This window comes from Ochlerotatus camptorhynchus, unplaced genomic scaffold (genome assembly GCF_037179485.1).
Source record: "Ochlerotatus camptorhynchus isolate MF236.1 unplaced genomic scaffold, CSIRO-AGI_Acam_v1.1 ptg000099l, whole genome shotgun sequence".
Classification (NCBI taxonomy): domain Eukaryota; kingdom Metazoa; phylum Arthropoda; class Insecta; order Diptera; family Culicidae; genus Ochlerotatus; species Ochlerotatus camptorhynchus.
Window position 1 is genome coordinate 3,260,643 of NW_027040589.1, and position 24,310 is coordinate 3,284,952.

Consider the following 24,310-nt stretch of genomic DNA (forward strand, 5'->3'; position numbering starts at 1 on the left):
TATGATGTCTTCGGCACAAAGCAGTTCAACGTTAACTCACGTATTGATTATATTTTTCCTTCCCCTAATTCCATGAAACTTTTCATAATTTGCGCCAGAATTCAGCCATTTTGACTCACGCCTAATTTCTTAAAATGGCGGATTCGATATTTTATAATAAATCATAGCGCACAAACGGGTCATCTAATCGAAATGACGTCTGAGACAACGTTGTCGGAAACTGGATTGCCTTTTCAGAAAAAGAAAATACACACTAAAAATATCACAATTTTTTGTGATAAATGAAAAAAAAAAAACGGATAAAAACTTCAATAAGAAAAAAAAAATACATTTTTATGAACTTTAAGTTCATGTGTACTTGAAAGCAAGTCGAAAATGCTAACTTTTCTTAAATGATCACAATGATCACTTCAAAATTGACCAAAATCGTAGAACATCAACTTTAAGTAAAAAATTTGAACTTTTTTTCCACAAATAATTTTAATTGCAGAAAACATAACATAGTCCAGAAAATCGTTAACTAAGCACAAAGCACATAAATATTGCATGATGAAAATAAGTTCTAAAATTGTATTAATATATTATGTTCTTGTTATGAGTTTGGTGGATTTTGAAGTGTTCATTATGTGCTTTTTTTGTTAATCAACTTTTCAATTTTTTTTAAATTTTTTGACGAAAGTTATAGTTTTTGTGTGTGTATTTTTTTTTCACGCCAGTTCGATTTGATGAGCCATTTTTGAGCTATGATTTATTGAAAATATCGAATTCGCAATTTTTAAAAATTAGGTGTGATTCAAAATGACCGAATTCCAGCACAAACTTTTTTCCCCTTACAAAAAATTATGCGAAGTTTCAAGGAATTCAGGGAAGTAGCATATAAAATTTGTTTATTTTTTCGCTATTTGGTCTCTAACTGCTTCACTTCTTTAAATGAAGTCCTTAAGAGCTGATTTTTTGCATGCAGGTGCATTTGAGAGCATCATTTGGCAAAAAATTAACACTCTAGTAGCGGTAAGCTCCAGCGAGGATAATACGCGATTTAATGGAATAAATTCTTACCCTCCAATTCGGTAAGCACCAAGAGAGGATTAAACTATGACAGCACGCATTCATTTTCTCTCTCGTGTTGTAGGTAGAGAGTGTGAGCGCATTCGCGGGACGCGGGACGCGGGAGCGCAGTTTTGTTATCCTCCAAGTTCCATCCTCCAAGGAATTTGTACTAAAGTACAACCTGGGGGAAACCTGTATCAAACCGAACATTGCATTAGGTCCTAAGTAACACTGATCGATTCTCTTCGTCGACTTTCTCTTTCGTTAATAACTTGAGCACATAGCCGTTTCTTGTTGTGCTCGTCGTATTAGATGCTAGATGAAAGCTTCTTTTATCGATCTGAGTGCTGAAAATATCAAGAATCTCTTTGCATGGCCGTGGGGATACAAAGAGAATCTGTCAATGTTGTCTATTTAATATATGATCCACATCGAAGATGCGTCACACATATCAAAACGGCCAGGCCTACTGTGCAGCATTTAAGGGGCAAGATGTTACAGAAAACATCGGACCTGTTTAAATCGAAGATTTAAACACGATGCTGCAGAATCCAATAAATGGATGAAACGTGGACATCTCGTACCGTACGTTCCGATTTTGGTAATTATATGATTGGTTGGTCGTTGGAAGCATCAAAGCTAGAAAGGTTAAGTGATGCTCCATTTTCTTCTGACGGTTGGGGCATGAGCACTAACTCTTGTCCCAGCCTTTTATGACTTATGGCTATAGCGCCATTACTCGCTTTCTGAAAAGAGAAGAGATAAAGGAAAAGGAGAAGGACAAAGAGAAAAGGATTATGTGAAATCTATGAACATAAACAATATTTTTGATTTGAAATATACAAGATAGAAATGCAGAACGTGGTGGTCACTACCCGAGTCTTGTCACTATTATCAAGTCATAAAAAGCAACAAGGACTAAAATGTGATCCTTTGATTACTGGAAAATCCTGATGCTTGGGACTAGCAATCATCCTCAATGTGTAAAAACTGGTGATCTCAAACTAGGCAATACCAACGCCGGCTGCGCCCTAACGCAGGTCAAGAAAGGAATGGGTAGGAATGTGTTGACGTGACACTCGCTTTGATGGAAGCCAAGAAATCCTCTGCTCTTCCACGAGAAATCACTGGGATGTTGGGTAAGAGGGTTGGGTTTTCGCGTACAAGATTATAAAACGATTAATAACAAACTTTCAATCCACCTCTTCCTTTGCAGTTAAATTGTACCCGTTCGATTTTGCCAAAATCGAACGGTCTTATTTTGAAATTCAATTTATGATTTGGTTGACTTCGGACCACTGCGAGGCATCGCCATGACATAGACGTTACTAATAATAAATCTTTTATTAAAAGTTGTAATCACAAGGAGCAAAACCACACTATTTTCAAATTTCGTTCAATCTTGGCACGTTGCCAAAATCAAACCCCGTGCTAAAAGCGAACCGTGCCTAAATCAAACGACTACTGTACAAATATTTAAATTAAATAAACGGTAAGCTCTCACCAGATTCTGCAGTTGTTTGTGACCATTCAACACTGTTGACCATCATAATCACAAGTGTTAATAAGTAGGAACGAACTCACCAAATGAACCCATGAGCAATGTCAACAGAATGAAATTGCATGGCTCTACTGGTCTACCTTTCTTGCTTGAATCAGGATGATATCCACCTGGTACTATTCAACAGAATTAACATGTTGCCTCCAGAGTTGCGACCTATCACAATCACGATCGTCAAACAGCTGATGGTAGTAACGCTTTGTACATTCCTATAAATGTGCTCGTCGAGGCTCTCTCCATGACCATCCATCAAGTTGACGAAAGAAGTAAAAAGCAACTGGTGAATGTCGTCTTCGGTTGTGATCCATCACCGAGCTGGTCATTCCCGACAATCACTCACATGTGCTCGTATTGAAGCAGTTGCTATTTTACTTGCATATGTGAGTGTGTTGGTGAGTGAGCCCAACAGCTTCCGTTAATGTTGCCTGCTTTGTTTGTAACTCACACAGTCGCGCCTGCCGAGACGAACTTGGAATGCGTAGGCATTGTTTTCATTTTCTTCTGTCATTTCGCATTTTCTCATGATCATACTGCAGAAGTCTTCACTGTTTTCGTTGTGCTTTTCATCATCAGCAGCGAGTGTAATGTTTTGCTTGTGAGCAGCGACCATTACTGGTGATTGTTGTTTGCCATGGCTCTGCCTCTCACTGCGTGACAAAACGTTCTGTCAGTGATAGTCGGTTGATGCGTAGACGAGTGTCAAGTGAGTGTCAAGATATTTTGCATCACTGGTTGCCTCTCCTGGAATACATCCTGATTCCTGGTGATTCCTTTTCTTCAGGGAGAATTTCCTGTTTTCCTGTATCTGTTATCTTTTTGTAATTTTCACATTTTGATCATCCAGATCAGGTTCAACTAATATGAAATATCACTAAACGAGTCCCCAGGATCAGCCCTTGTAGTTCGCTTCTGCGTGACGTCGTCGCAAACGAAAGAACGTTGGGGGTTCACTGGAGGAGTTTGTTTTCGGAGCTGCTGCCCTCTGAAGCTCTGGAAAAACTTCATGACACGGGTTTTGTCGAGAGTTACGGAAAGACAGCCCCAAACTTGAATAACTTTGGAAATCACTATCAGATTGGTGTTTTATATTGTTTTAAAAATATGCCGAAATCGTTACTCCTAATTTGCTTTATCTCAAAAAAAAAACATCACAGCAAAGAAAATGCACGTCAAACTTGTTTAAAGGCAGAGCCTACTCCTTATCATGTTCAGCTTGATATTACGTACACTCAAAAAATTCCACACGTTTGATCGAAGTGTTTAAACACTTGATTTTTTAAATGCACAATCACATTTACTTTGAGTGCATTTCACCTTGGTTCAATGTGTTATACACGTTAATTTCTAGTGTTTCAAACTATGAAATGTTGAAAATCTTTCACTATCTATTCAAGTGTATTGCACTCTGAATCACACTTCTGTTCAAAACAGATGGATTTAAAGTGTTTTGCATTTCAATTGAAATGAAAACAACCGTGGCACAGCGAACGAAGACTCCGGCAGCAGCACACCCCAACAGTCCATGATCGAATCCCAAATCAGACCCATTTAAAGATATGTGACAGCACTGGCCTCTGGCAGTTTTGTTTATATATTTGTCGATTCAGAGTCGGTAAAGTAGAAGTCAATAAAGTAGAATATTGTAAAATATTGAACTATGATGTGCAAAGCTATTGATATCACCATATAAAGCACATAGAATCCAAGTGTGTCACAATTCAAATCCATAGTGTTCAGGCATGATTCATAGCATAGATTGAACATGCTTGAACATGAAATGGACGTGTTTCACAATAAGCGCAAAATTAAGTGTGAGCATTATGATGATGACGTGTGGAATTTTTTGAGTGTATACGGAATTCAAGCTAAACAATGCTTTAGATCCTAAGTAAGCTCGATTCTCTTGGTAGTAAATTTCTCGTACATATACATATTCCGTTCTTTAAGGAGAGGTTTACTTGGATTTTTTTCAAAAAAAATTGATTTTAGCTACAAGTGTGTAGAATATGTGGCCAAAAGGATTTTACGATCCGAAACATATTTAGCGAGTTATGGCGCTTTGAGTGAACCTTTGTCATGCGCGCTGAGGGACGCTACAAAAACTTTAAACGCGTTTTTCTCGAAACCATATTTTTTATAACAACTTAGAGCATAGGGCTTGAACAAATGATCCGATTTACAATCGGAAAATTGCGCTTTGAAGGATATTTTTTTTTGTATGGCTCATATCTAAAATGAAAAAAAAATGTTAGTTACTATTTTTTAAGCAAGGTCAAAGTGAGAAAAAAAGGGGTAAAAAAAGCACTAAATTTTCAAATGTCCATAATTTGGTCAATTTTTGTCGGATTTCGTTCTAGTTAGGTATAAGCCATAGGGAATATTATCAACTTTAACCACAATAAAAAAATTTCATTTCAGTTCACCACCAGAGGGTGTGCACTCGAAGTTCTGCAGCAAAACCTGACTGACACTCCTCCACGCGAGCCGCCATTTTGAGCCGCCATTTTGTTTTTTTACCTTCAAAAAATTTCCAAGTATTCAGGAATAGTGGACAAATATAATTATCGAAACCGGAAGTTCGTATGTCTTTTCATTCTCCTGAAAAAAAATCCAAAGTTCAACTGTTTTTCAGCCAAATCCAAGTAAACCTCCCCTTAATTGACGTAGGTTCATCAATTACATCAGTACGTCACATTGAGGATATAGAATCAGAGACATGAAAAGATTAACAGTACCGTGGACCCCCGGTAATCTGAACACTTTTTAATTTGAACCCCGCTAATCTGCACGTTATGCAAATTAAAAACGGCTCAAACGTCATTTAGTTTATGGAATGGAGAAAATCGAAATGTAACATAGTGAAACGGAACGCATAATCAAAACAAAACAGCAAATAAGGGAGCCAGATACACGCTTTAGGGTTACTAGAAGTTCAAATTAAAAAAAGGAACCTCGTTAATATGCATGGAGTGTCGTTCAGATTAGCGAGGGTCCACGGTACTGACAATTTACCGGTTGTAGCGGCACCGGTGGTGTAGTGGTAAGGGTGATTGCCTCTCACTCCAAAGGGCCTGAGTTCGAAAGGGAAGTAAAGCTGTTGGTCGACGGACGGTCCATGATTCAATGGGTCCATAGGTAGGGTCCAAGTGTGGGAGCTGCCTCCCTGGCATCGGTAGCATAGGTACACAGTATGAAAAACAAGACCGATGGAAAACAAAGCAAAGAAAAAAGTACCGGCTGTAAACAGTGCTGTTAATTTTCATATCATTCGATTGTAGATGAACCAATACAACTATTCAATCAATTCTGTGAAAACGAATTCTCACATGACCATAATTTGAAGAGCCCCTTTCTCATTCGAAGCTCACCGTCACTGTCAATTTAGTCATTTGATATACGACAGTGGAGTATGGAAGAAACCCAGCACAATGGTCCCGAACAGACAAGTCAACCCGATGTCGGATTAATGTAAGGCAAATTTAAGGTCGATGTCAACCCAATGACGTGTTGTTGTCGGGTAAATTTTTCGTTTATGTCGTGTCACCATCGGGTTGGGGTTTGGTAGACGTCAGGTTGGTGTCGGGTTGGCTTAGCTTTTTCGCCGGAATGTCGACCAGAGCTCCGTTTATGTGTAGGTTACACTCAATTGAATGATATCAAGCGTTTCTCAAATGAGAATGATCCATGCCTTCGTCAAATGACTAAGCAACTGATATCACCCATTCGAAGGAGGTCTCCTTTGATAGCGGATAACTGTTTTGCTCATTTTCATCAAAAATGTTCAATTGATTTTGAGAATTTAAAGCACTACAGATTATGATCAGGGCTCTACATTTTCGAAGCTCTAAAATGAACTCGAGTTTTGTTTCTCTCATACACACGTGTTCAACGCTTCATTTCTATAGCGCCTAGCTAGATTATCAGCAAGAAATGATAATGAAAAAGAATCACGCTTATTTAGAAGGAAACGCTGGCTGTGGATCTTCTCGTCGTTGCTTTGCTCATCGCTTTCAATGTAAGTAATGTTGATTTTCTAGTTAAATGAAACCTCATTATGGCTTTCAATCCCCTTTCACGAACACTCTATCACCGCTCTTTCAATTTGTTTAAAATGAGTTATGTCCCGTTTTCGTTAATTTTTTTTAGATAAACATGTGGATGGAAGACAAATTAAACATATTATGTGTAATCTTCAAGTGTCTTCACGTGAGAAATGCTTTAAATGTGTAATTTCATTTTCCGTCATATACGTCATGAAACCTCTGTTGATGTGTTTCATGAAAGAGAAAACTATCAAAGTCGAGCGCTCTTTCGCTCACCAAAGAAGCGACGGGAGAAAGAGAGACAAGCGATTGAATATTTGTTTTTTTTTTTGAGGTTCTAGAGTGCTGCGAAACTGTTCGACTTTAACAGCAAAAGAAAGCCAGCAGTCTCTTCAACGCATCGATTTGGTCGATTGAAGCTGATATTGTGACGCCCTGATTATGATACACATATTGTCCCTGTTCCCTGCCCCCTGTTTTGGGATTTCTCTTAGCACATAAGGCGCAGGCATATCTGAGACGTGGTTTGAGCTGTTGGGTAGTTCGAGATCTTCAGAATGATGACTGATCATTGCCATCCATTGAAGGCAATCGAATGTGCAGGAAGGCAGCTTCCACACCTGCGTAGGATATCGCACCCATTCAAACACACATGGGCCGGGACCAACGGCTTTACTTCCCTTCCGAAGGAAGACGTGACCAGAGATTTTTATGCCTCAGAAAAATCCCACCGACCTCGGCTGGGATTGGATCCAGACCCATTGGGGTGAGAAAGCAGTCACGCTTACCACTACACCACCGGCGCCGGCTTATGCCTGATCATCGTATAATATTGAAAAATAGCCAGAGGTTCTCAGTTCTCATTAAGACCTGGACCTCTATCTGAAGGTCTTTGGTATTATTTTTGAGCAACCTGTTGTCATCAAAGACAATCTGGGAGATGTGGTTTGAATTACTGGACAGTTTTAGATCTTCAAAATAATGTCTGATCATCCAGAAGTCTTGAGAAAATATTCTGAGGACTGCCTTGAGATCTTTGATATCCTGAAAGTTCTTGAAATAATTTCCGAGCAACCTGTTGGCAGGAAAGATATACATGAGAAACGTGACTTGAATCGTTGGACAGTTCTAGATTTTCGGAATAATACCTGGTCATCCTGAAGTCTTGAGAAAATATCCTGAGAACTTCCTTGTGATCTCTGATATTCTGAAGGTCTTTGAAATAATTTCTGAGAAAAAAAATATATCTGAGAAACGAGACTTGAATTGTTGGTCATTCCTAAATCTTCAGAATAATACCTGTTCTTCCTTGTTCACTTTGAAGTCTTGAGAAAATATTCCGAGGACTTCCTTGAGATCTTTGATATCCTGATGCACTTTGGAATAATTTCCTGAGCAACCTGGTATCATGACAGAACATTTCAGAGACGTCATTTGAATGGATGCACAGTTCAAAATCTTCAGAATAAAACCGGATCCTTCTGAAGTCTTTGAAAAACATCCAGAGGACTTCCTTACGATCTTTCCACGAAATTCATTTTATCAATAACAAAAAATGTTTTTGAACCTTGAAAAAATATGTAGTTTCCAATATTGTTGCTATAAAACTGTAACAGATTTTCTGAGCTCTACAATTAAGTTAATAGTGTGAAATTCGAGATCTCGAAAGATTTCCAAGTCTCACAGAATCATGAAAATTATCCGAAGACTGCTATGCTGAACAAGGTAACATGGTTGAATTTTTGAATGCCATAAGTTGTAGTAAGGAATTCCTTTAGCCTTGAGCATGAAAAAAAACCTTGGGATCCGAACTTGAAAAAAAAATATAACCTGTCTTGAACTTGGATGAAGTTACAGGAAAAAATTACAAAGGAATTTCAATGAGAATTGGCTTCATTCAAAGGTTATTCCAAAAGGAACTCTTGAGGGATTTGCAAAGTATTCTAAAGGAAATTCAGAGCAGACTTGAAAGTAACTCTGAAAATAAATTCAAAGGCTTTGTGAGAAAAGGTATTTTTTTTGTATAATTTAAACGTAGTTATAAGTAGAATTACATGGTGATTCAGAGCAGAATTCCAAGGAGATTTTGAGAAAATGTCCAGGATAAATTCAAAAAATCTCCGAGAAGAACTGATGATTACTCCTAAAATATTCAAAACTGCACAACTTCAAGTCTGACAACAGTTTCAAAGCAATGCTGACAAGAACTTCTAAGGAATTCTGACACAAAAATTTCAAGCTAACTGTGGTAAGAATTCGAAAACGATTGATTCTGAAGTCGATTCGACAAAGGAATCCTAGAAAGAATTTATTATTTTCGACAGCGTCAAGGAGAGGTTATTTAGCATTAGACACAACATCTGAGGCTAGCTTGTTTATTTGTTAAGGCTCATTCGCAGTAGCTCCACGGAGCCGACATTAAGATTATGTTTTACAAAATTACTTAGAATTAATGTTAGAAGAACAAAGCTGATTCATCGGAGGATAGTGTCCTGGGAGTTTTGAGGAGAAATCAACATAATTAAAAAAATATTTATAACGGAATTTTAGAAAATTTTAACGGAATTAAGATACAAATTATAACGGCATCGTGAGAAAAATTCGAAAGAAATTTAGAAAATAAAAGAAGTAAGAGTTTGTATCCAAGACACGACCATAGATTTGACGTAGGATTACGAGCTCAGTACAAATATTCGGCGACTGTGTTAGGGAAACCACTTTTTCCCATCGCGGAAACGCCACGTTTTTTGATGATAAAATTACCCATTTTCGTACACAAAACGCACGGAATTGTGGGTTTATTCAATAGATTATAAAAAAGCGTAAATTTATTGTAGGAATTTCTTGCTAAAATTGTCCATTCGTGAGATACTCGCAATGAATCATATAAATTCGAGATTTTTTTTTTCTAGCGTCTTGGAAAAAACCTTACCTTAATTCGAAGTGCTTCTGATCATGTGGTATTCGGTCATTGCGAGAATTTTTATGTATCACTTCAATACTGTTACGCATTTGACCACAAACGTTTGGTTACTGGTTACATTATCAAAGAGCTTTGGGGATGATGTGGCTGGCAGCAAGGCGAGCGAACGTTAGCTCTTAAACAACAATAATGCATGGTGGTCCTGAGAAGAATCGTTTTGTCGTGATGATTGCGTAATGCTGAGCTATTAGGGTGTTCAAAACGGATGAGGCTGGCGAGCTGTAGGTTGTTTGGAACGAGGGTGACGCGCTTGGCATAGATGGCCCACAGCAACTCACGATGAGCTACTGAATTCGATCAGTAGCGGTGCGGCTTCTTCAGTGAATGGACGCTCATGTGGGCTGCAGCTTGCTGCTTGCGGGCAGCCTTTCGTTGTGTAATGCAGAACAATCTTCATCGCCATGCACCGAAAGCATTGCTGCTGCTGCTACTGCTGCTAAAGATGACCGACCGGAGACTCACCACACACACGGTGATTGAATAAGCAACGTTTGGCGAGACTGGATGGAATTCGACTTTGAAATCTGTGTTAGGGAAAGCGCTTTTTGCAAGCAATCGGTGATAGTTTTGTTGGACATTTGTGTAATTTTCACTAGTGACCTATAGTGTTCATTTTAGCAGATTCGTAGAAAAATTTCCAATCGATTGGTTTGTTTAGAATTAACAAAAACCGCTATTGACAGAGTTATGAGTGGTCAAAACCTGACAACTTTTCGTAACGCGGTCGATTTTGGTTTTTTTTTAAATTGCAGCTCCAAATTTTTGCCGAAAGACGTAATCCTACGTCGGAAATTCGAGGGAATTCTGGATTCTGAGGATGAAAAAGAATAAGTTCAAAATCTCCAATGGCATCAAAGGAATTCTAAGGCAAATTCCAATTCGGAGGCTAGTTTCTTGTGAGCCATGAAGAGACTTCTAAAGATAACATATAAGAACTACTGGAAACTTTTTAAAAGAAGCTCCATAATGAAATATTTCCATGCAAATGTTAAAGAGCATTTCAACCGAAATTAGACAGACTACTTAAGGAATACTAAAGTTAGATCCTAGGAAATCGACAGGAAGTTCTTTGGACAATTCAAGTTTGGTCATTCTGCGAGCATACACTCCACACACTGAAAGCATTCCGAGGACCGCATTCGACGGGCCGTTGGATGAGCACCACAGCAGAAAGTCGAGAAAATTTGCCGACTGAGCTAACAGAGAATCGCTCAGAGAAAAGTCGAATCACTCCCCTAAGTGAATCAACCGTCAACCGCTTTTTTTGGTTTCGCAGATCTCCTTCTCCACCGAGTGATGCATTTTTCTCGAGTTTTCCACATCTTTATTGAAGCGAACGAACGGGTGAGCTTACCGCGCAAAGGAAAACACGTTTCACCTGTCAAGGGATCGTTTTCACCCTGTTCCTATCGGTGTATTTTCTAATCGAGCCTCATCCGATAGACACGGCATCCAACACGACCAGCCATTGCCGATGACGATGATGATGATGATGATGATGCTATCGAATGTGTAGCTTAGATCACACAGAAGAAAAAAACCGGGTGGAAAATAATGTGAAAATAACAACGGGCAACCCGAGCAAAAAAAATGAGGTAGGTATGTAAAACGATTAAATTATGTTCAATAATGCGCAGAATGCGCTACTTGATTTTCAGAGGGCTGCTCTTAACGAGTATGCAAATTGGAGAAAAACTTGATGACACACTCAAATATGTGTTCTCCAATCCTTGGTAGCATATTCGTTGATTTGATTTTAGAGCCGTTCAGGTCTGTATTCTCATCAGTATGGATTATTTCTTGTATCGGATTGTAACGAATTTGTAACCGGGGTCCCTCCTGACTGGCATGGTTGGGAAAGCTTTCAACCACCCGTATCGAGATTCCCATCTATTTTTTTTTTATCACCATGTTGGTGTGACCACAAGCAACAAGAAGGACGCTTTTCTTTACTCCTGCTTGACACGTTTTTCCTAGAAAGTATAAAATCTTCCTTTTTTGCATAACGACCAAAGTCACTGGCGATGAAAGTATGTGCTTAACGGTAGCAAAAATAGTTCTGCTAGAAGGGGTGGTTTTAGATTCTTTTTTTGTTCATCTGTATTTCAAAGCTTTCAGTTCCAGTTTCCAACCGAAGCGGAAAGTGGAAAAATGTGATACTTAATGGCTTGGTGCGCTACAATTTCTAAGTATGTGGAAAATTTCGAGCAACTTCTTCAATCAGAAGCGATTCGTGCTCCGGTGATTTGAAGCGATAAAAACACTTAGTTGCTAGCTTTTACGCATCGTGCGAATCAGGCCATCGAATTGCTGTTCAACAAGCAAGACTTTCCGTTCCGGGTCAGGAGGATGATAAAACTTCAGGCCTGACTTATCAAATGGATAGATCCACTACCGCCGCATTTTCGCGATGGAAGAATGTATAATAGACAGACATTCAGCCGTCGAGCAATATTCTGGAATTCATTAAAATCCAATACAGAGGCACCACACCGTGACAGGCTGACACATTTCACCACTTTGAAAGGCCCGAAGACCATCGATTGTGGTTTGGGGGAAAGGGCTGTTGACAGTCTGACCAAGATTGTCAGCCGGGTAAGAGTTTATTTTAACAATTCAAAACTCGATCGAATCGTCCTTGGGATGCGGAAGCGCATCGATTGCTGACTGTGCCATCGGGCAAATGAAATTGGGTTTTCGTCTATGTGTGCATTTTGCTCAACCAACCACGCTTGCAGGGACACATGACTACTGTGGAGATTTATGGTACCTTTTGGTAGGGATGTTCAGTTGATTTGATCAAACGCTTGGTGAAGTTCACGTCTATTGTGAAATAATTCGAAATGAATATAGTTAAACTGAAAGGTCTCAACTTTTCATAATCTATGGAACATACTAAATATTTTCAAAGTTGAGGTATCATGTTGTGTGAATCGCCTCCATCTTTGTACACTTGACCTGATGACTTGTTTGCTTGTGCACTTTTCTATCCCCTAGAACGCATAATACATAATCCGTTTTTAATCCCAGTTCCAAATCGCATACGGAAAAATACAACGCACTATGCCCTATGCAGCTACCGATACAGGCCCCATTTGGAAACCACAAATCCACCCACCCAGCTGAAGAAACCAGAAGGCATGAAAGTGACAGTTTTTCTCTTCCATCCAACCAACCAACCGTAGCCGGTTATAAACCTAGTAGCCGAAAAGCAAAACAAACATGTTTCCTATGTTGCTTGACGTTCGTCGTTCTCTTCTCCCGTTTTCGCTGTCGACGGGCAGCATCTTTATTTATGCTTTGTCGAGAGGCGGCTGCTCACCATCCAAAGCGAGAGGGAGAGCATCAGCAGCTGACTGGTGCTCACTATTCTCGTTTGTTTTACCCGTGTTGGTACACAAACTCACGGGACACGGTGGTGGCGGTTGCCGTGAAAATGTGGTCAAATTCAGAGGTTCATTAAATACCGCTACCATTTTACTTGACTGGTAAATGGTGACTGGGCAAAGCGTATCATTGCGTACCTGCAGGTATGAAATCGAACCCAAGTAGTGGCCTGTAGTCTCTTATCCAGGTAGCTTCTATCGCTAACTCCTCGCGGTACCGGCTGGGATTCGAGTAACCATAGGTTAAATCGGGTAACCAACTCCGGGAGACCTTCTTGGCCTGACAGGGACAGCGCTGCCTATACAACCCGGGCGTCTGTTGCCCATGTTAGGGTCGGCTGATAGTTGTTCTGCTGCACAGTGGTCCAGGATGGGAATTTAGCAGCAAAAGATACTAGCCTGACATTGAAACTTTAGGGAAAAAAAGTGTCTACTACAAAGTTGTTTCTTAAGTTCTCATGTTGGTGTCAATTAATACTAGGGTGATTGTCATTGTCATCCAGATATAAATGTTTACATTCTTGAGTAAAGTTGTAGCTCAGCTAATTTCAAGCAACGTTGTTTAAGAAATCTTTTGTGTATATCTTTAATTTACCGATTTAGAGCAATATTCATCAATTGTCTTAGGGTGTCTTAAAAAACCAGTTTATTTTCATTTCAAATTTCTCAGCAAAGTTGTCTTTAGATAATTTTTATAACTAATGAACATGCAATTTTCGCCGCGCAGAACTTGTTGATATCTTTTTTCTAATCAAGAGCTATTGACGTTTTTCTTTTGAAAATACGCCCTTTTCAAATATTAATATCTCTGGTTAGGGCAAACATAATCACAGGATCACAACTTGACCGGATTTCGGACCTTAAACTTTAATCTTTCACCGTATGAAATCACTAATTGCGGTTGATGGCAACTGGAACGGAATTTATTCTTCTTCAAAAAACTTCTAGGGACAGCCCTATGGGGTTGTACGCAATGGTGACGTAGGACTACGTGGTTTTATATAATAAATCTTAATTGTTAACTGCAGCAGGAGCTTGTGTTTTGTGTTTTGGAATAGGAATTTGAGTGGGGTACTCTCTGTTTATACTCTTTAGTATGACGCCCTTGGCATAGATGGCCCAAAGCGACTCACGAAGAGCTACTGATTCCGATCAATAGCGGTGCGCCTTCTTCCTCCTTCTATGGATGTTCAAGTGGGCTGCAGCTTGCTGCTAGCAGGCAGCCTTGCGTTGTGTACTGGAGAATAATGTTCAGCGCCACGCACCGAAAGCACTGCTGCAGCTGCTGATGATGTCGATGACCGTCCAATCAGTGGTTGAGGCCAGCCTTGATAGCTAGCTGCTTGAAGGGAGCCTTTCGTTGTTTACCGGAGAACACTACCACTCACCACGCGGTGATTGAATAAACCCCCTTTTGATGTTGACCAGATGGAATTCAACTTTGAAATCTGTGTTAGGGAAATCGCATTTCACAGGCAATCGGTGATAATTTTATTTATCATAGCAACAGTTTCAAATTCGTGCAATTTTCAATAGTGACATTTTGAAAAATGATGAAATCTTGATCTCAGATGCGTAGGAATATTTATTATCGATAAGTGAGAAGATTATTGAAATTGGTCCAGGGGAAGCTGAGTTATTGACGTTCAAAATCTTCCATAATTTTGTTACAAGTTTCATTTTCGGTTTTCACAAAGTGTACCCCCATATAGACATTACAGACGTAGTCCTACTTCAAAACATCAAAGGAATAATGATAAACACATCTGTGTACGCGCGCGATTGGTAGATAACTAATTTATTGCCCCTATCAGCTGTTCACTCGTACCTACAATCTACTCGTGGAAAGGAGATTGGCTGATAAGAGAGGATCGTGAGAGGACCTGATCGCTTAGCAATATTTCGAACACAAATCTAGCAAAGCTCTGGCTAGTCGTGTCGCCCCGTACTGATCTTTAACGCACACCACAGCAGTGGATACTTCTCCACTACGGTTTTGGTTACTGATTGACAGTGGAATTGTGTTCTGACAAGTGCATGTCTGGTTTGTGATGGACAGTGGTTTAGTGTTCTGCGAGAGTGTAATAGGGAGGGCGCTTGTGGAAGGTTGAATGGTTTGGTTGGGTATATACTGGCTTTGAGTGTATGATTGTGTCTGGTGTTGCTGTTGGTTCACTGATGAAGGTTTCGCTTGCGACGGGACGATTTGACGTTTTGGATTTGACAGACTGATTCGATTCATTGTGCAACAGGGAATGATGTTTCTGTTGGCAATGGTGGCAGGAGCCCATGACGCACGACTTCGACGGATGTCCTGCTGATAAGTAGTTGAGGCATAATTTGTTTCATCGTGCCCTGGGAGGGAGAAGCAAATACTACACACAAAATCTAATAAATCAATCACAAGATTGCGCAAGAAAATTTTTGGCAAATAAAAATTATCAAGTAATTTGTTCCCATAATGAGGGGTTTCGGTTTTTCGTGTCTCTGTTGTTTACGGGTTACCGTCGGATGACTTAATGCTTGTGGAAAGTTGGAGTTGAAAAATCACTTGTAGAGACTCGTACTAGGACTCGTAGTGAATCAGCCAAAATGAAGTGTCAGGTGAAATACTGCGGCCGGAACAGCAGGAATTATCCTGGATTGGGTTTTTTGTGCTTTCCTACTGATTATATCACAAGATCCCAATGGATTAAGTTCTGTCGGATGGATTCCGGAACCGGCGAAATTAAACCAAGCTCGCGAGTCTGTAGCGTAAGTGTTGACGGTACAAGTGTTTTGCATTTTATCAATGTTGCTATGATCTTTTTTAATTATTTGCAGGCCCATTTCTTAAGGCCCACGCACATTAGATTCGGATCGGACGCGTTGCGGCAAAGTGACAGCTAAATCTATTGTCTAACTGTCAAATTTACGTCAACGCAACGCAAACGGATCTAATGTGGGTGGCCCTTTAGAGGACTGCTTCCGCGTCGATAAAAATGGGAAGAAAACGAAAAAAAAAGATGCCGTTCCGTCGCTTGAAGCTTTCTTGCTACCTCCTGAAGACGAACCGAAAGAGAGCGATCGGTTGTTGGACTTTTATAAATCCCGTCCCGTTGATAGCCGAGGTATGTTGAGTTGATTTGAGCTGAAATTTTGTTGTTACCAACGGTTGTGAAATGATGAATAAATGTGTGAATATTTTAAGCATTTCCTTTATTTACCAATAACAATACATCACATTAACAAACAATCCCATAAAGATGGTCAGAGATAGACATTTGAATACCCGAACCAAACCCATACCCAATTCATAAAAATTTCAAGAACCCGAACCCGACCTGACCCCTGTAATTAATGGAATTAATTTAATTACGGCTACTTCCTGTGCCGGAGTTGAAGTTTTTGCGTGCCCCTCGATGCTACCCGTACCCACATATACCCCATACCCGATCCGAACTCAAAACTATTTTCTTCGTATACTCGTACCCGACACGAACCCGAAAATTTAGAGTAACCGTACCTGAATATCTCTACAACCCCCTCCATTTTGAGAAAACTATCAAATTTACGATATAACATGCTTGATACACTACAATTTAGCTAAATAACATACCGATTCCTGAACTGAAGAAACGAAAATTTTGCAGTGCAAATTGTTTTCAAGCAAGAAAATATTTTGTATTCGATATCAATACTTCCCATTGATTGATGTTTTGTACTGCTGGCTCCCACTGACAGTTTGTGACAGCTCATTTCTGGCTTCACTTGACATTCACATTTTCCGAGTCTGTTTCTCCCTCCCAGATCGTGCCATGTCGTAGCGTTTGGGAACCTTCAGTTTCAGGAACTTGATGCAGCGGAATGCAGAATGGAATGCCTCTCCACAGAATGTGCACTTGTTCCAAGATTGAATTGCAGAATTACTCACTCCAAGCTTGGGCCGTTTCTCCTGGACTGGGATGGACTTTACTTCAGAAACTGGATTAGGTTCGTGTATGTGGGAACCTCTTTCGAGTTGTGATGTGTCTCCCAGTGTCGAAGAGTAGCGGAATCTAAGCGCGAGCATACCATGTGCACTAATATGGTGCTCCAATTGGCGGTCTCCTCTGCGATTTTCTGCAGCATCCACAAGTATTTCTCGAAATCACCAACCAGCTTACTCAGTGATTCATAACTCTTCATAACTCTCATTGATCTTTTGTAGAGCTTCGCTCGTCAGTGAAGATCGTAGGTACGAGAACTTATCCATAGCTGTCAACTGTTCGTTATTGGAATGCCTCCGATGTTAGGTCTGACACAAGTTCAAGGTGAACCGCCTTCGATACTAAGCACACAAATAAAACGATGTATGCCTTCACGACCTTTATCTTACGTTTACCTTCCTTCACGAAAACTGGCCCAGCGTAGTCGACGCCAGTCAGTTCGAATGGTGCGGCGATGTTCACTCGGGATTCAGGAAGATTCCCCATTATTGGTTGGATCATCCTTGGCTTCTTACGGAAACATCTCATGCAATTATGGATTACCTTGCGGATGGATCTCATCATGTAGTTCGTTTTGTTGAAGAACACGGATGATGTAACTTGTCGCCTTACGCATGTCCTGCACGGTCAATCGTCCACAGGAATCTCGCTTATCCTTAGGAGTTCGCACACGGCGAACGAGGCGTGCTATGTGAGCGTAAACACGCTGCAGCTTGTAGAATGAATCGAATCGTTCAAAGCTAGTATCGAGTTTCTTCACTATCGGGTTTGCGATGACCACAGTTTTTAGTTCAGGCATCAGGTCGTCGGGAATCTCTTCTATCGGCTCCATCCTATAGGTGACTTCACGAAGAAAAACTGGACCGTTCCACCACAGCTGACATTTGTTTAACAGGGTTGGTTTCATTCTTCGGGACACGATGTCCGCCGGGTTTTCATCCGTACTGACGTAGCTCCAACGACAGTGTTTGGTCAGTTTGTTGATTTCAGCCACTCGGTTGCGAATCCAAAGGTTTCTTTATCCAAGCCAAGGCTATTTGACTATCGGACCACAATCTGATTTCGCGGATCTCCAGTTTTAACGTCGGGATCACCTTATCCACTAGCTTGGCTAATAGTTGAGCGGCACACAACTCTAGTCGAGGGATGGTCAACTCACGAAGGGGAGCTACCTTGGATTTGCTGCATAAAAGATTAGACACTGCTGACCCGTCTTTACGAATGCAGCGAAGGTAAACACATGCGCCATACGCATATTTGGAGGCATCAGCGAAACCATGAATCTCCATTGTTTCCGTATCAGGAACCACAACGCATCTTGGAATCTTGACATTGTTGAGGTGGCTCAATGATGTCTGGAACTCTGTCCATCGCTGGAGTAATTCACCTTCCATAGGTTCATCCCATCCAATGTTGGTAGCCCACAGGCACTGCATGATCATCTTTGGGACAGGACACGCCGCTTCGTTGGTTTGTCTTCGTTATCCGTTGGTTCAGACGACTTGAAGAACAGGAACAGGTCTTTCTTTGGATCCCACAGAAGTCCCAAAGCCTTGATTACTTCATTTGCGCTGGAGTCCTGGATGGGCACTAGGGTCTCTCGATTTCCTTCAGGAATTCCTTCAAGCACATTTTCTGAGTTGGAACACCACTTTCGAATTGGAAATCCTCCTTTCAGCATAAACTCCTCCAAATCACGATGTAACTTCTTGGTTGACTCAATTGAATCCGAACCAGACAAAATGCCGTCCATATAGGAATCATTCAGGATAACTTCGGCCGCATTTCGGCTGGATAAGTGATCTCACAGCGAGAAACGACGCCGCTGATGTACCGTAGGTAACGGTCAATAACTCCAAGACCTTCACTGCTTTCGTCAGGTGTCCTCGCCAGAAGATTCTCTGGTACCGAGTCTGGGAGGGATCAACGAGAATTTGTCGGTACATTTTGGATACGTCTACGGTGAAAACGTAGGTATGGGTTCGAAAACGTAGTACGATGCTGAATAGGTCACTTTGGCTGCTGGTTCCAGTCATTAGTACGTCATTCTGGGACAGTTCACTTGCTTTGGCTGTTGCGTCAAACACAACACGAAACTTTGTGCTGCTACTGGATGGCTTGAAGACACAGTGATGCGGCAGATAGTACGATTGTAGACCAGGAGGATCTTCTTCCTGCCTCACTTCATGGCAGTGACCCAACGATTGATATTCGTCGATGAACTCCGCATACTGAGTCTTCAGGTCAGGATCTCGCGCCAATCTTTTCTCCAACAACAGGAATCGTTTCAACGCCAGGGATCTGGAACTTTTCAACTGGTCCACTGATTCAATGGCAGCTGGACAACAAATCGTCCATCTTCATTACGACGATAAGTCCGTTGAAAGTGTTCTTCGAAACGTTCTTCTTCACTCGTCATCATTGATGGTTCAGCGATTTCCTCTTGGTCGAAAAACCGATGCAAGCATGCTTCCAATCCTTGCCTTGCTTCAGAATGTTGAAGAAATGTTCGGCACCAATCAGCATTTCCACTTCTCGTGGACGGTTGAATGAAGCATCGGCCAACAGTACACCGGATGGAATATGCCAGGAATCCACTCTAACATTTGCCGACGGAATGGTGCCAGTTACCTTCGGTGTGACGAGACAATCAACATTGGCAGTGAAGTTGCTGTAGTTGGATGTCATTCTCACCACCGTTCGATGGCGTATCTGGGAACGCGTACCTCCTACGCCGACTACAGGAACATTAGCTGGGAATTTCAGCAGGTTTAATTTCTTCACCACAGACTCCGACAACAAATTGATCTGTGATCCAGAATCCAGGAGAGCTCGAACCTGGTGAGTGTGGCCTCCTTTAGAACGCAGAATGACCATCGCTGTCATTAGGAACACCTGGTTGCTTGGTGAACGAAACACGCTGGAACAGGAAGCATGCACAGGCTGCTCCGCCACTGCTGGTACTGGATCTACTTCGGCTGGCTTAGGCGGCTCACTCGTTCTTACTTCAGGTTTCTCCCGTTGCTCGAAATGAACTAGAGTGTGGTGTTTTTTGGAACACTTTCCGCAGGATTTATTGCTTGGACACGCTGCACTAAGGGGAATTGAAGCACAGATTCGTCGCTTTCAGCTTGTCTTGACGCTGGTCTACGGTCATCCTTTGAAAAGTCGAGCATTTGAAATTCTGGTGCTGGCCGGAACAAAAGTCGCACGCATATTCCGATGTTGCTGTTGCAGCATGCGACGACTTAGAAGGTCCACCTTTCGATGGAGCAGTCTTGGCGATCGGTACCTTAGATGCTGCGGTAGGAGTTTCACATCGTTCCAGAATCACGCACCGCTGCTTCAGGAATGCGATCATCTGCTCATACTCAGGAAGCTCGGACTGATTGATTGAAGCTTCCCAGAGTTCACAAGTCTGGTCGTCTAAGGCAGGTGTCAGTAGTGTCACCACAAACAACTGAGCCATTCCGGTTAAACGCTGGTTGAGCTTAACGAGATTGTCGACGTGACGGGTGCATTCATCTATCAGGTTGCGCAGATCCTTTGATGATTTCTTGAGAACCTTTTGCATATTCAGGAGGCCAAGGATGTGTGACTCGATGATCAATCGCTGGTTTCCAAATCGTTCTTGCAGGATCTCCCATGCTCGTGCATAATTGTTGTTTTGCAGTGTCTCCAAGTCGATCACACCTGCAGCATCTGCCTTCAGCGAATTTTCCAAATGATACAGCTTTACAGCGTCGGAATCGTTTGATCGCTGCATCATGTCCTGAAACATGGCCTTGAAGTGTGGCCATGCTTCATAACGACCGTCGAAGGTTGGTAGAGGAAAACGGTAAGACTGGGTGTGAATGATGACAGGTTGACTTGAAGCCTGGTTCGCTCTTGCTGATGTCGAAGGCACTGACACGGGCAGGGTTGCTATGTTCTCCATCTCAATCATCTCGATCATCGTCTCTATCATGACCAAGGTTTCATTGTAGAGGGCTTCGAATGCAATATACTTTTCCTCCTGAGCATCGACGTTCTCCTCTTCCACGGAGGCGGCGATGGCATCGTGAATCTCGTTGTATTCTTGATAAATCACTTGCAGGTTCTTGGAGTAAACCCGCAATAAGGGAAGCGGTAGCCTCTTGTTCGCAGTTTCTGCTGCAGTCAGGGAATTGAAGATCCGTGTGACCTTAGCCTTTACTTGGCCACACTTCTGGATCAACACCTTCACATCTTCCGAATTTTCCATTTTCCGGGGTGGGGTGCGAGGTAACATCTCCTCACACGCGAAGGTTTCCGGTTACTCGGAAAGAATACTTCACACTTCGCAGGTTTTCTTGGCACGGTTCACGTTCGGACTACAATCGCAACGATTTAGTACGGCACGTGGATAACGTTTCTATGGTACCCGTGACGGAAGGGCGAAAAACACTCACGGACGTCACGACGAGGAATATCAACACGCACTAGGGCTTCGCGACGACGGCATAAATCACAGCCACGCAATTTGCCTTACAATCAATGCGTGGTTTGGCTGAGAACGAACTAAATTACAACTCAAATTTGCTAAATTATAACATACACACTTAGAAAAAAGTCATGTAAATTTAGGTGCCCTGAGAGTGACATATACGAGCGTCAATTTTGACATAAACTTGTGTCATAACGGACGCGAAATATAGCGTAATCAAACGTACTTTTCGTCGAACAACGATTTTTTCAGTCTCAGAGCACTTAATATTACATGACATGTTTGTTTACGTCTTATTTTTTATGTCAAATATGGATTCCATCACATGTAAAATTAGTTATTTCTAAGTGTGTAGGCAATAGGAAAAGCACAATTATCCCACTGTGCACCGCACGCGCGGCACCGACGGTCCAACAGAGCCTTCGGACAGCAGCATCCCACCTGTGTGCCTGATGCCGGCGGCAACGGTAGCAATGGGCTTCTCTGAGGTATGCGAGCGCGCCACCGCCGACAACCAGTCTATCGGTAGGCTTTGAACCATTCACCACGCGCTGGTGCCTGCTAGTCGGTTACTAAACGTTGGACCAGGTGGACGTTCACTTCGCCGTCTCACTTACCGCGAACGGAAACTCGCTCGAAAGCGAACCACAACAAATTGGAAATTTCGATTGGTGGTCCACGGTTGTTTTTGGCGCGGAATCAGACACGTGGGTGGAGTGACGAATTTGTCCTCCAGAAAAAAAGGGATTTCCAATCAATTGGATTCGGATTCGTTTAAATTGAAACCGTATCGAAGAGAGTCAGTTATTTCAGTGACAGCGGCAAAAAAAGGATTAGAAATTTGTTTGATGTTGAAACAGTGCCAAAGCACGAAGAACAGAAGCCCAACGATAACCACCTCTCGGCGCGGGTGGCGGTGAAATTTGACTAGCCGGATTGAAAAAAAAAGAAGAGAAAAAGAGTTACCTATACATTTGGTTATGCGGCAGCGATGCAATAAATGTGTTGAATGAAGTGAATTTGGATATGCTTCGCCAAGATCTACAAGCATGACCACGAAGAGAGTGAATGGGAAATCTATGTATGCATGGTGATATACTAGGCGAGGTATTAATTATTTCAACAATTGGAGTGTGAGCTTCGTAACGAGCCGAAGAAGGAGTGCAGATAAAAAAGTGAATATACAGAAACAGCCTTCAGGGTGGCCTTGTGGGCAATCGAGTGTATCCTACTCAGCTATCGCCGCTAAAGTGAAAAGCGAGGGAAAAGTGCACGCTATGCTAAAAATGCAATTTCACTGCAATTTCGAGTGAGGTGCGAGAAGAAGGATCTCGGCTTTCTTGTTGTTGTTGTTGTTATCGGTGGTGAAACTTTGTTTTGATTTTTTTGTTTGCGCTTCTTAACTTGATTGCCGTCCACCGGAGCGAGGCAAAAATGAAAATGATCAAAGGCACGAAACTGGCCCTTCTAGTGACGTTTTTTGCACTGGTAACGGCGACGGCGATAGTGCAATCTGTTGCCGTGCCAGAATCCGACCCGGTGCCAACGGCAGCGGACGAACTGACGGCAGATTTGGAGGCGTCGTCACCCGAACCGACGGTCCAGTTGGAGGGGCAGGCGCCGGAAGATGGCTTTGGGATGGATAATACTCAAACAGTTCAGGTAGGTCGTTGCACGGGGAAGAATGCGGCTTAAATTTACGATTGGTTGTACTAAGCATGATCTCTGCGACCTGGTTAATCCTTGCCTGCTCTGGTTGTAGGTGTGGGAATATTTCGCTGAAAATGGTTGACGACTCTCAGTCAACTAGGGTTACCATGTGTATCGATTTAAAAGGTTTGTTATTCAATACAAGCTTCGGAAAAATCTATTGATAATGTTCCTTGTATTGTGAATTCATTTTGACCACTGACAATCCAGAGAGATTTCCATTTTCTCTTTCTATATTGGATTTCATAATAAGGGAGAAGACTACTTCGGCCTAAGGGCCTGTTTTTGGCCTATCCAGCAGAAAACGTCAAATATATCTATGATTTTCCCGTAAACAAATCCGGCACGATACTTAAGTTCAAAACCAGCAAAGCAATAGGCAGAAATTTACACCCATTGTTCTCAAAACACAAAGGAAGCACTCCAAGCGAATCTATTCTTGCATTCATCCTTATGACGAAGTAAATCCAATGCAATGCCAGAATAGCCACTGGATTTAAGAAATAAAATTCTAATTTGTTTCCACTTTTACCATGCATAGCCCTAGATGTCAGTAAACAAAAAGTTACGACATTTTATTTTAAATGCAGAAAACTGGAAAACAAGGGCCCTCATGATTCAGAAACATAATTAATTTTCAGAATATTGGATATGTATTAGGCTTCAAGATCCGAACGTAATTTAGGAAATTTTTCGAAATCCGCAATTTGAAACGTTTTTTAACGCTCCGAAAACGATGCATCCGGTAAATTGTGTAACGGCAAATTTGAAATATTTAAAAAACCATAGCTCAGCCATTTATTGACGAGTTTCAAATCTATTAGCGCTATTTGAAACTACAGACTTTATTCGGTACCAGTAGATTTAAAATCTAAGTATTAATTTCTGAGCAATGATTCTTCAAACATTGGCAATTTTCCGTAACACATTTTTACCGGAGGCATCCTGTTCGGAGTGTTGAAGCCTTAGAATTTTGAATTATGTCTAAGTTACATGTTAATTTGACAAATAACACAATGCCTAACGCTACTGAGCCGAGTTGGTCATTGCACCGAATGTTATAATGTGAAAGATTGAACTTAGATTTTTTTTAAGAAAACAATAAGATCTACGGAATAACATTTTAGGTCTCGGACTTTGACAT

At 41.4% G+C, this 24,310-nt stretch overlaps 2 protein-coding genes across 2 annotated transcripts in view; one reads left to right on the forward strand and one right to left on the reverse strand.

Moving 5' to 3' along the window:
* LOC135698966 (actin-histidine N-methyltransferase-like) overlaps window positions 1-24,310 on the reverse strand; it is a 326,729-nt gene that overhangs the window by 106,257 nt on the left and 196,162 nt on the right. The window lies entirely within an intron of this gene.
* LOC135698953 (uncharacterized) overlaps window positions 21,997-24,310 on the forward strand; it is a 195,880-nt gene continuing 193,566 nt past the window's right edge. The window contains exon 1 of the mRNA XM_065219112.1: window positions 21,997-23,118. Within this exon, the coding sequence (XP_065075184.1) occupies window positions 22,891-23,118 (228 nt within the window). The 5' untranslated portion in view covers window positions 21,997-22,890. The remainder of the gene's footprint in view (window positions 23,119-24,310) is intronic.